Source organism: Macrobrachium nipponense, chromosome 39 (assembly GCF_015104395.2).
Source record: "Macrobrachium nipponense isolate FS-2020 chromosome 39, ASM1510439v2, whole genome shotgun sequence".
Lineage (NCBI taxonomy): Eukaryota > Metazoa > Arthropoda > Malacostraca > Decapoda > Palaemonidae > Macrobrachium > Macrobrachium nipponense.
In genome coordinates this window covers 15,189,040-15,201,539 of record NC_061099.1, presented here as the reverse complement: position 1 = coordinate 15,201,539, position 12,500 = coordinate 15,189,040, and the positions used below count along the sequence as shown (strand labels likewise).

The window sequence follows — 12,500 nt, the reverse complement described above, 5'->3', positions numbered from 1 at the left end:
TTATCATTGCTGCGTTCTCTCAAGTATCCCAGTTTCATTCCTGCTCATTCATAATGTTCTTTCTAACATATTATCGAGACAATGTCACATGCTTCTTCGGCATGTAATTACATCAAATCATTATCATTATGACCTAGAGTCCCCAGGCGTGGCCAAATGCTGTGAAAAAGTGGAGGTTGACAGGAATACATACAGATATTCTAGGCGCCTGCTTAAAGACAGTGCACTGAGATGAACGTATGTTTAAGGAGAATATAATTCGGCCGAAATTTCATCTTGTGTAACCTCAAAAAGGATGTAATTTTTCATGTTTATGGCATAATTCGCCAATGCAGTTATATCCGTTACTTCTTTCTAATGAACAACGTCTTTGGAAGCTTGAATTTCAAGTCAGTGGCCCCTGTGGGCTTGTTCCATATGGATAGGGTTCATCTTCTGAATAATAATAATAATATTAATAATGCTGTTAAAAAAATGGCAGAATTAAGCGAGTCGGTTTTATATATTGTTTTTTCTATTTTCCTTACAATTCGCTTTTCAGGCACTGACGACGACCCCTGCTTGACCTGGATCTGAGATCCTGTTCTAATAAAGATAAAAGATTACCTTCAGCATTTATAATTTTTCGAAAATTCCCGATATGAATATTGGCAAGTTGCTCAGAAACATCGCTGAGCCAGAGAAGCGAATTGTAAGGAAAATAGGAACAAACAATATATAAAATCAACTCGCTTAATTCTGCAATCTACTGAAAATGTGTAATTCCCCTTAAATTGAAATGAGAAGTTCAGCATTAACACAATACGCTCTTAAGTTGCAAAATAAATTTCCCGATTAATGAAAAGGAATTTATTTTTTTCACTCCACTGCCACTGTCTAAAGAACTGGGCTTCTAAGTTCTTCCTACTTACTCAGATATTTTCAATAGCATTTCAAGAATAACGCTTTATGACTTTGTAGCGATCAACTTCTACTCTGCATTTTTTTTTTCAAGGCATACAAGTATTCTAAGGCTTGGGGACATACGCCTTTATGTAAATAAATTTGATATATATATATATATATATTTAATATATAATTATATATATATATATTATATATATATATATATATATATATTATATACATGTATGTATGTATGTATGTATGCATATATTGTAGCTGAAAATTATGACGGATGGAATATTTTACCAGTCATAATAAGTAACGCGTTGCTTAAGCTCACCAATTGATCCTTGCACTCTTTGAGACATGCTTAAAGTGTATGATGAAGTTGATCTCTCTCTCTCTCTCTCTCTCTCTCTCTCTCTCTCTTTCTCTCTCTCTGTAGTAATGTCTGCAATGTACCTTGTCATCCCACTCTCCCACTGATTTATTTCATCTTGTAGCTGCCAGGATTTCCTCCTGTTACATAAAAAAATAAATAAAAATGAAAAGAATTTAAAAATATAAAAAAATATATATATTTATATATATAGCCCATAGACATTAGAGTAGTGTAAGGGGCTGACAGCTACCTCATGCGTCAGAACAGAGGCTTTGGAACCACTTTAAATAATGCAGGGCAGATGCTTGCAGGTTTCGAAAGACCAGGATTGGAAGGATCCTGGGGCAACTGGAGATGGAGAGATGGAGTGTTGCTATTTTGCCCCGTTAAGCTCACTCCTTCGTGTAATGAATGACCACCCCTGCAACCACTTACCCTGTGTGTAGTTTTACGGGCTACTGAAGACCAAGAGCCAGTGCCAGCACAAGGCTGGCTTAATCTATCATCGTGTGTGTAGAAGCTAAACTGCTCTGAGGTTGCGGAGCTTTTGTGCCTTGTTGGAGTCCTAGCCATTTAAATACCCCAAACGAGCTTCTGTGACATTAATTGTGGAACTTCCTACCTGTGGGGTCTGCTAGTGTTGCCATTGTGGTAATTCCTTGGGGATTTTCATGGTTGGAGGAGAAGCATTCGGGTAATAAGATTCTGGCTGTTCATGGCTGTTGGATGTTTAGTAATTTAAGGGATGCTGCTGTTCACTGTTGGCGAAAAAATCAATTGCTTAGGCAAATTGAATTATATTGCTCAGTTGGGAGCTGCAACACGTTTGAGATCATCTAACAACAGGAAGACCTATGTTAGTGTGGCAGCGATAAAAGGTATCTGGCCACAAACTATGGAAAACTGTTCATGGATAAGTGGATGCACCGACTGTGGGAGATGGCCCAAGAAAAGTTAGAATTAAAGCACACATGAGCAAAATGCGATGTAAACAAGTGGTGCGTAGACTACAAAGAGGTATGTGCATCAAAGCTAGGTAGTTTTAGTGACTGTCTCTCCTGTCAACAAGAACAGGAGACAGCTAAACTGAGGAGGGAAGTAGAAGAAATATCAGAGAAACTAAAGGAGCTGACAAAGGACAAACTTGAAGGCAAGAGAAGAGACGACAGGATGGAAAAGGAAAATGAAGATCTACGAAGAGAAGTGACAAAAATTAAGAGAGAGAAACAGGAATTGAACAAAGACATAGTAGAAAACGGAGAGAGTAAAGTGGAGATTAGAAAATAATTGGTTAAAACTGGAACCAGAAATGAAACTGGAACAAGCACTAGAAAAGGTACCAAAAAAGAAGCTTACAAGGGTAGAAATGATCAATTCAAGAGAGCTGTTGGTAGAAGAGTGATAGCAGCAAGAAAACACAATTGTTCCCCAAAAGGAATAAGGACATCGAATAGATTAGCTGTGCTCTTGGAAACGGAAGAGGAAATAACCTTAATTGGAGATTTGCTAGTAAAAGATCAGGGGTTAAACTTTATGGCCAAAAATAGAAATTCGAGAAAAGTACATTCTTACCCAGGTGCAGGAGCAAAGAGGATAGCCGAGGCAGTGAAGAAAATCATAGTGAAAAGTAGAAAAAGTGCAATTATAGCGCAGGGAGGAGGAAAGGACTTATCTTTGAAAGATGGAAGAACTGGCCAAACAGAAGGTCTTGTAACTAATGTGAAGAATGTTGTAGAAAACATCCGTGATAAAACCGATAACAGCATTCTTATGGGACTTCTGCCTAGAACCCATGTAAGCCACTACTCCCTCAGTAAGGCAATTGGAATCAATGACAGACTGGAGCAAATATGCCTAGTAAAGGGTGTTCGGTTCTAAACTTTTGGGACAGATTTGTAGGGAATAAAAAAAACTTATAAGTGAAATCAAACTCACTTGAATTTGGAAGGAGCAAAATAACTGGGAAACCTGAACGGAAACCTCTTGAAATACCTCAGTGAACTGAACATTCAAGGGAAGAAGTCGGAAAGCTCCCAGAATCTGGTTAGTACTAGCACTGCAGGGAAACGAATAAAGTCACTGAGGAGAGAGAAAAGTCCCTCAGAGTGGCACAGTTTAACGCAAAATCTATTCGGAACAAAGTAGATCTCTTCAAAACATTGATAGCAAGTGAAGAATTAGATACAATAAGCAACAAGAGACTTTGTGGTAGAGTACCAAATAGCAGGATATAAATTGTTCAAAAAAGATACACCTAATAAAAGAAAGTGGAGGAGTTATGTTATATGTCAAGGACCACCTCAGTCCAACAGAGCGTAAAATTACAATCAAGCAAGAAGTAATTGGCATCAATATAAGCAGTCTAGGGAAGAAGCTAATTCTAATACTAGTGTACAGACCTCCCCACCATCTACAAATGTCCGACGATGAGCTGTATGCACTACTAGGACAAGAAATAAGCAACAAATTCTGCATAATAATGTGAGATTTCTATACAGCAGTACACTGGGATACCATGACCTCCACATCAAACTTAGAAGGAAAGAGATATCCAGAATTTGTCAAAAATAAATTCCTCCACCAATGGGTAGACAAACCTCCTTGAGGAAACGACCTACTAGACATTGTCTTATCAACAGAAGATAACCTAGTGATTGACCTTTCAGTAGGTGCAAATCTAGACAAAAGCAACCATAAAATAATTACATTTCACATTAATATTCAACACGAAAAAGAGAAAAAGATACTAAAGAGATTAGACTGCCGTCGGGGAGACCTAAGAAAACACAGACATAGACAATTACTGGGAAGCCTTTCTAGAAGAATACACAGACAAACGCTAAAGATGTATTACATTAAAGTAAATACTTAGAAATGGCAACCCTCAGCCTAAGTGGTTCAGCAGAGAAATTGAAAATAAGATAAGAGAAAGAGACAGATTGTACAATAGAAATGAACATAAGTTCATTTTTATTCAGGCCACCATCTTAATAACAAAATATAAATTTTTTCTTCTATGTTTTTACGAGCATTGCACATTGTCAGTTCCCAATATTTGGATCAAGAAATTGAATACATAAGAAAAATAGGGAAAGATTTATGGTATCCTTCACATATATTAGATATTTGCTATAATAAAGCCCACAAAAATTTTATAGTGTAAGTAACACGGAGAAAGAAACTTCTAAGAATGTTCTCAGCTTGCCTTATTTTAACGGTTTTGAAACCATAAAATCATTGTTAAAATCTTTTAAGGTCAACCTCGTTTTTTCCTTAAATAACACACTAAAAGGAATGTTAATAAAAAATGGCCCCATGGAAAGCAACAACATAATATGTAAAATTCCATGTATGTGCCCCTCCTTTGATCTCGGGAAATCTAGCAAGGGCTTAGAAGTAAGACTCAAACAGCATAAATATTCATTTAAGTGAAAACAACCACCAGATAAATTGGATTGATAGTTCAGTAATTGCAAGATCAAAAGATGTCTTACTACAAAATCTGCTACAATCTGCTATTATACAACTTACTTCCCATTGTAATTTTAATATTAGTCATGGCCTGTTTCATTTAGACCCTTGTATTTGTAACATGTTTAAGAATGACCTCAAACGATAGAATCGCAGACTTAAATACAAATTAGTTGCCTCATAGACATTTTCTTTGTATATGTATGTTTAATATGTTTTGTAAATAAGTTTTTGTTTGCCAAAGGTCTGAATGTTGTCAGTTGCCCCGCTGTATTATCCTTTAACTATCTTGTCCCTGTGTCAGAGCAGTTGAAACCTCTTAAATTGTACCCATGTTTATGCTCGTTTGGGAAGGTTACTAATTCTCCAGGTGTGTTGGATTCTAGGTACCAATCTCTCTATAATCCCTATCTGTCACTTATACGACCCTTCCTTGTCCTCTCAGTTTCTCATGTGTGTCAGTCCGTCAGCTAAGTAAAGGACGTTGAGTCGAAAGATCTTGCAGCTACCCCAGTGTTTCACTTTCCTTCGTGGCTTATACTTTTATTTATGCATTCATCACGTTCCAAACTTTCGTGATTCAGTTATACACACACACACACACACACACACACACACACACACACACACACACATATATATATATATATATATATATATATATATATATATATATATATATATATACATATATAGATACATATACATCTCTGGGGAAGTGATTTACCTGTAAATCCGATGTAAGATTGGTTACAGTCCTGGCATGGGATCTCATATACCCCAGAGTCTTTGGGAGATGTCTTTTGTTGGACGTTAATCAGGGATTTGGCTAAGGTATTTGGGTAGGTAAATGCAAAAGGGTTGGATTTCCCAAGGGGGTGTGTATTCTCTTAATCGTCTCCAGGTGAGGAATTTTTATTTTATTGTTGGGTGTGTCTCTGGTCTTGTCTTTAGGGGGTCGATAGAAAATTACGTTTGCTTTTTGAATTGCTTTCTCAATTATATGGTCAGGATACTTTAAAGATGAAAGTTGCTTGCGAATTAGTTCAAATTCTTTTTCCAGGAAATCTGGGGAACAAATACGTAAGGCTCTTAAGAATAGGTTGCTAGCTACACCTATCTTGATAGTAATGTCGTGATAGCTAAAGTAGTGAATATATGAAATGAGAACGTTGGTTTTCTGTATATGGTAAATTTGTATTCTGTCGTGTCTCTGATTATTAAAACATCAAGAAAAGGAATTTTGTTGTCTGTTTCCCATTCAACTTTAAATTTGATGCTGGGCACTAATGCGTTTAATTTTGAGAGATTCATTATACATATATCGAGCTACAATGTCCTTTAATATCTAATTCACTCTACCTCGGAATTAATATATTTTCATATATGCTTAACCGAAGGGGAATTTTTTCTCGATGATAGTCTTGCCTGGACCAGGGCGCAAACCCATGGATCCTCTCAAATCCAGGAACGTCAGTGAAGCTTTTACCTACTACACCACCTCTCGCGGTGGTGTAGTAGGTAAAAGCTTCACCGACGTTCCTGGATTTGAAAGGATCCATGGGTTCGCGCCCTGGTCCAGGCAAGTCTATTATCGAGAAAAAATTCCCCTTCGATTAAGCATATATGAAAATATATTAATTCCGAGGTAGAGTGAATTAGATATTAAAGGGCATTGTAGCTCGATATATATATATATATATATATATATATAGATAATAGATATATATATATATATATATATATATATATATATATATATATATATATATATATATATATATATATATATAATATATATATATATATATATATATAGAGATAAATTAGATAGTCTTTCTTTCTTCCTCTGTCATACTCATCCAATCTTTTGTGAAAGTGACATTATTTACGAATATGAACATACTGTATGTGTGGATATATTAATCTATTAATCAGGTGATGAATTTAATTTTCTACAACCATAACTGAAAAACAAACCTTCCAGTAATCCTGATAAATCTATTGTTGAATTTGGTGTCACATAGAGACTTATTGATATAAATGTACGAATCGTTCAAACTTCAGGCATTCCTGCTTGTGGTAAGCTATCTAAATTTAAAGGAAAGAAATTGACCTGAAAATATGAAGCTTTAGCATTCTATTATAATCTCCAGATCTAAAGATGAACGGTCATTAAACCGTTAACGATTAAGAAGATGGCAAGGAAAGTAAATGTCCACAATACGAAGTGTTAAGAAAGCATCTAAGATTATCCGTCGTACATTAGGTATAGTGCCTTTTTCACGTGGTGTTACGAAGATGATTTTCAAAGCTGCTACAAATTCGTCTGAAACAATGACGATGTTCTGTATAGATTTCTCGACATACTTGAATTCGTTCACTTGTCTCCTTTGGAAATCTACCAACTGATAAATGTTTTTAACTTCCTTTTTCCCTACTTTCTCTTCGTATATTCAAGTCTACTCCCATTAACATTTTTGAACAAGAGGTTTATTACCTATAGGTAAAAGCAATTATATTGTTTTCAAACATCAAGGAATTACTGACGTATAACCTGGCCATTATCTAGACTTTTTCATATATTTCCTGTAATAAATTTGGATTTCATTTGAAGGAATTAGTAGTTGCTGTGGAAAAGTCCAATATGGAGATGTCGAATCGCATTTTTTTAACAATGACTGTACAACAAACAGAAGACTTCCTGAATATACCCTTCCAGAAGTTTGTCAGATGACTGATTCATAAAGAATAAACTTGAATGCATACTATCAGGCTCAGTCACTTATTTTTCATGAATAATTTTTAGTCTATTCTTTGATTTTCGCCAGGCGTCAGAGTGAGAGTTATTCAAAGAACATTTGTAACCGTCTGACCTTGGCCGCTTTATCTCCCACGACCTCGTTTTTTGAATCGTCAGTTGTGTAGAAAAATTGAATCTGATTCAATTGAATGATAAAAACATAATCACAGCACGCCTCTATTTTTGGAAAACTTTCTGAGGAAGCATTTGGAAAGTTTTGTTATCTCCCTATCTTTGCTCATCATATCTTGAAGAATAATCCATAAAATTGAATGCACGTACATTGCTATTTAGTATATACTTGTACAATGATCTAATTATGTATCTTTGTATGATAATGAAATATGACTATATTCCTTTAAGGAATAAAATAAATTCCGGATATATAATCTTGAAAACCAAATATGGCTAATTATTTAAGTTAATTTAAATTATGATAAATATTAACTAAATAACAAGAGAGACTTATATAAATTTCCTATCATTTAACATTATTTTTTATCTACATAGATTTTCCGTGTATGTTTTTAAATCGGAAATGTGAAATAATTGGACAGAGGGCAAACTTGATGGATTGAAGATTGTAAGTGTCCTATTTTACAGCATTATACAGTCATTGTAATTTACAATTGATTTTCATATGTTTGCCAGTGATTCTGATGTTCCATTTCCTTACCTTTACTTATGAAACTAAAGGAAATTAGATGTTTATGGAAATAACTGAAAAGAATCTTGAAGGTTCCACTTACCCTCGAGAATATAAACGCCCCAAGTGCCAGGTATCCCACCAGGACAAACAGCAGGAGTATGTGAACAGGTAGAAGGATTAGCGATCCGCAGGTAGCGGTCCTAATTTTCGTGCAGCAATTAGCACAGCACCCATTTCCTGTCATGGTATCCTCCATTGCTTTGTCCTTCACGGGAACCTGAGGTATGTTGGGCCACAGGGCGATCGTGTGGATCGGCTGCTGCTGCTGTTGATAGTTGTACTCTCTGTTGGGGGAGCGAGGCGACGGAGGCGAAGAAGGGGAGTCGTCCGAAGGGCTGCTCTCTGACGAGTTCCCTATCAAAGGGCGCGTCAGCGCGTTGCTGCTCCCCCCGCTGAGTGCTGCTGCGCCCTTGTCGCTGGTTTTCCCGCCGGCGAATTTGTTGCAGGCTCTGACGTCGACCAAATTGCTGAGGAAGACGTTCTTGGGCAGAGAACCGCTGGCCATATATTTCCGACTCTTGGATGGCAGATGCGTCGGTTTGTGGTTGAACTTCGGGCCACTGAGCACCGCCGGTAAGCTCGAAACACTGGCACCGTGCCTGCGCAGGCACTCCAAAGGCAAGGACGAGCTCAAGGGATCGCTCTGACCAGGTCCTACGCCTATCTGGCCCCTAACACCACTGCCTGCTCCTGCGGCACCACTGCTGCCGCTTGTTAACTCTCTCACACTCACACCACCACTGACACGACCCACCACGGCGCTCTTCGATCTCGAGCCGTTGCCACCTGCGCCGCCCCCGACTGCCATAATTGCACCTGCCAGGGATCTCGTGCCAGTCCCCGTCACAGTTGTCGCTGTCGCCTGCGGGTTTATCTTCGGCTGGAGACGAAAGCGAAGGTAGTGGCGTTGATCTAAGTAGGCGCGATCTATCTGCAGGAGATGAGGACTCCCTCTAGACCTACCTGAGTGCTGGTCGGTTCTCTCGAATGCATATTGGCCTTGAGAGTTCAAAGAAGAGGCCTGAAGGGCCGAAAGACCTAGGCCTCCTCCCGCAGTGCTTACGGAAGGCACATTGGACGAGTAGGTGTTGTTTAAGATCGGGGAATCGAGGGGGGAACTCAAGTTGTGAAGAAGGCGGCCATTGTTAGGCACCAGGATGGCGCCTGGCCCTGAGGAGGTGGATCTCAAAGGCCTCCGGTCATCCATGTTTCTCCTCGACGCCTCACACCTGTCAAAGGACAAAAGGTTCAAAAGACAGTTTCTAAAGTGACATATCGTAAGGACGTCGAACGGCACAATTTAGTATACATTTTACGAAATATGAAGTTTCATTGAGTTACAATGAAATTACCTCTCTCTCTCTCTCTCTCTCTCTCTCTCTCTCTCTCTCTCTCTCTCTCTCTCTCTCTCTCTCTGATATTCAAAAGGAAATGAACTGTAGCTACCTTTACCTATGAGAAAACCTACTGACAGATATTTCTAAAATTTGTTAAACTGTCTGTGTTTCATTACAGTTTAACAAATTTTGTAAACACCAAATCAGTCAGTTTTCTTATGTGATTGTGTGTAGATGATTATGGAAAATCGTAGCAACATGATGGCGAGTATTTTTATATTTAATATAAACTGAACATCCGCCCCCCTCCCCCCCACAAAGATTAAACAATATACATGCCTTTAATCCAAGATTTATAAGCACACTTATCATAAAAGCTTGAAAAGTTTGTTTTTAGCAACTTACTTTTAAGAATATTTGCTATTCTTGATATCAGATTGTCTATTGTTTAAATGAAAATTCGTCCCGGAACAATGCAAGTATATTCAAGTTATTGCTTTAATTTTGTAATGAGGATTTTCCATACTGAGTTTATATCGTAATGCAAAGGAATACCCAGCTGGTAATTAGCCATAGACTCATTCATTTCTTTAAGGATTGATCTAACTTAACAGCTAAAATTTAAGAAGACATCCTTTAATCCCTCTCTCGGGCAAGATAAATAAAAAAAATCATAAGGGTCAATAAAAACAAAAGTAAAAAAATTTCGTCGATCAGTCCAGATCTTTGCAAAAGTTCCTCAGGTATATTATGTCAATACCAAGCATTGCCTTACCTGACCTGTCAGAGAGAAGAGGTCAGCAAGTTAGCAATTTTTGTTAATAATTCTCCTTCCATCAAGATTACTTATGAATGTCCTAGAGCAGTCATTCCCAAAGTGTAGGAAGTTTTAAGATGGCCAGTGAAGAGGAAAAAGAGAAGGCAGGGAGGGAACGCAGTATGTCATCAGAAACAAGTGAAGCTGTGTGTTTACAAGGTCTCGCTTGCAAAATGTAAATCATAAACACTTAGTTAACAGTTGTACTTCACAAAAAAAAGTAAAGTTAACACAACGATTCCATTGGTTACCATTTCGAAGTGGTATATCAGTCACAGAATTATTTACATGTTGAGCCATTGTACCTTGAAAAGGAATATGATTCTAATACTAAAGCATAGCATGACCCTTAATTAACATAAAGGGAAAGATTATAACTTTATCAGGAAAACGGGCACTTTCAAGTGGTAAGAAATGAACTTTCCAGGCATTATGAAAGGGTGGGCAGTCGATATTTTTATGCTTAAATGGCAAAAAAAAAAGAAATATATTTATTTTATTTAATTTTATTTATTTATTTATTTTTATTTATTTTTTTTTAGCAGAGAACACCTTAGGTTACTGGCCTCATCTATTTCTTGACTAAGATTCCTTGTAAGTGAATTTTAGCCAGGAAGAATTATGCAAGGTATCCGTTGGTATACTGAATGCTTTAAAACCTTTCTAGTTTCCAGCGAATGAAGATCCTCTCAATCAAAGTGTAGATTTATTTGAATTATCATTCATGAACGACCAAGAAACTTTATCATCTCTGTTATTTTTCATTACCCAGATTCCCACACTAACATAAAAAAAAAAAAATAATAATTTCTTGAACCGCATCCGTGAATAGCACTTTACTCTTCAAACGAGTTCCCGAAGCTGTTTGAAATCAGGAACGAAAACTAACCGACAATGTCACTCGAGGAGGAATCTGTTCATTGGTGTTCCGGAAGAATGAAGTATTGATTTAATCCAGCCGTTGATCTATTATGCTTTGTAACAAAGGACTCCGGCTCAAATTGCCCGGAGGTCGCATGACAGTTCAACACAATGGAGCAGCAATTGAATTACTTTCGGTATTGTATAAGCTGACTTTTCATGTCGTTAGTCAGGTCATATGTTTAATCATATTTAATTGTTAACTTTCTTCTGAGAAATCCCGTTTGCTTAAAGAAAACTGGAGCATCAGCTTAATAGACATAACAAAATAGCAATAACAAAATTATACTACAACACTTGTTTAATTGTGCTGTTCTAGGCAATGACCTAGAAACAGAAGAAAATGTATATAAAAAAACAGCCATATACATGCAAGTTTTGCTTCGGATTTTCGTGGATAAATGTATTAACACATATATGTAGATAGTGCATATATATATAATTATATATATATATATATATATATATATATATATATGTATATATGCATACGTACATACCATACATATATATATACATACATACATATATATATATATATATATATATATATTAATATATATATATATATATATATATATATATATATATCGTCTATATGGATTTTTCTTCTTTTTTGCGTTCATATGTAAAACTTGTTCCTGCATTAAAAATATTCTAGCTATCACCGATGTTTCTCCGTTTTTTTACTTAAGTTATTTTGTAAAAAAGAAAAAAAACTAACGAGAAAATCAGTAGCTCTCTTTTCCAACGTTAAGTGCTAAAAAAAGTAATATTTGAGCAGAGCGTCACAAGTGTTGTTTATTCAAAGTGCATGTTGACTTTTCACTAAATGCTAAGTGTCTTGAAAGGTCTCCGTGAATATACATTCAACTGGCCTTGGGTTTCAGAACCATTCAAATTGCGCCGAATTCATATACCAAGGAATAGTTACTGTTGCCTTAAGCAGGAGAGTTTAAGAGTACGAATCTGATCCTCTCAATGAAAGCAAGCACACAAAGTAGCACCATAACACAAAGAGAGAAGAAGTGATCCTTTGAGTATAAAAACCACACAATATAACACAGTAGCACAAAGTGAGAACACCTGACCCTTTGAGTGTAAGCAAGAACACAATGTAGTACAATAACACAGAGTTGGAAAACTCTTTGATTATAAGCAACATACAAAGTAGC

At 36.6% G+C, this 12,500-nt stretch overlaps 1 protein-coding gene across 2 annotated transcripts in view; it reads right to left on the bottom strand.

The window, feature by feature from the left end:
- The window catches only part of LOC135210149 (uncharacterized), a 127,211-nt gene that overhangs the window by 68,316 nt on the left and 46,395 nt on the right, over positions 1–12,500 (bottom strand). For both annotated transcript variants that reach the window (XM_064242973.1, XM_064242974.1), the window contains one exon: positions 8,291–9,479. In XM_064242973.1, coding sequence (XP_064099043.1) covers positions 8,291–9,479 — 1,189 coding nt within the window. The remainder of the gene's footprint in view (positions 1–8,290; positions 9,480–12,500) is intronic.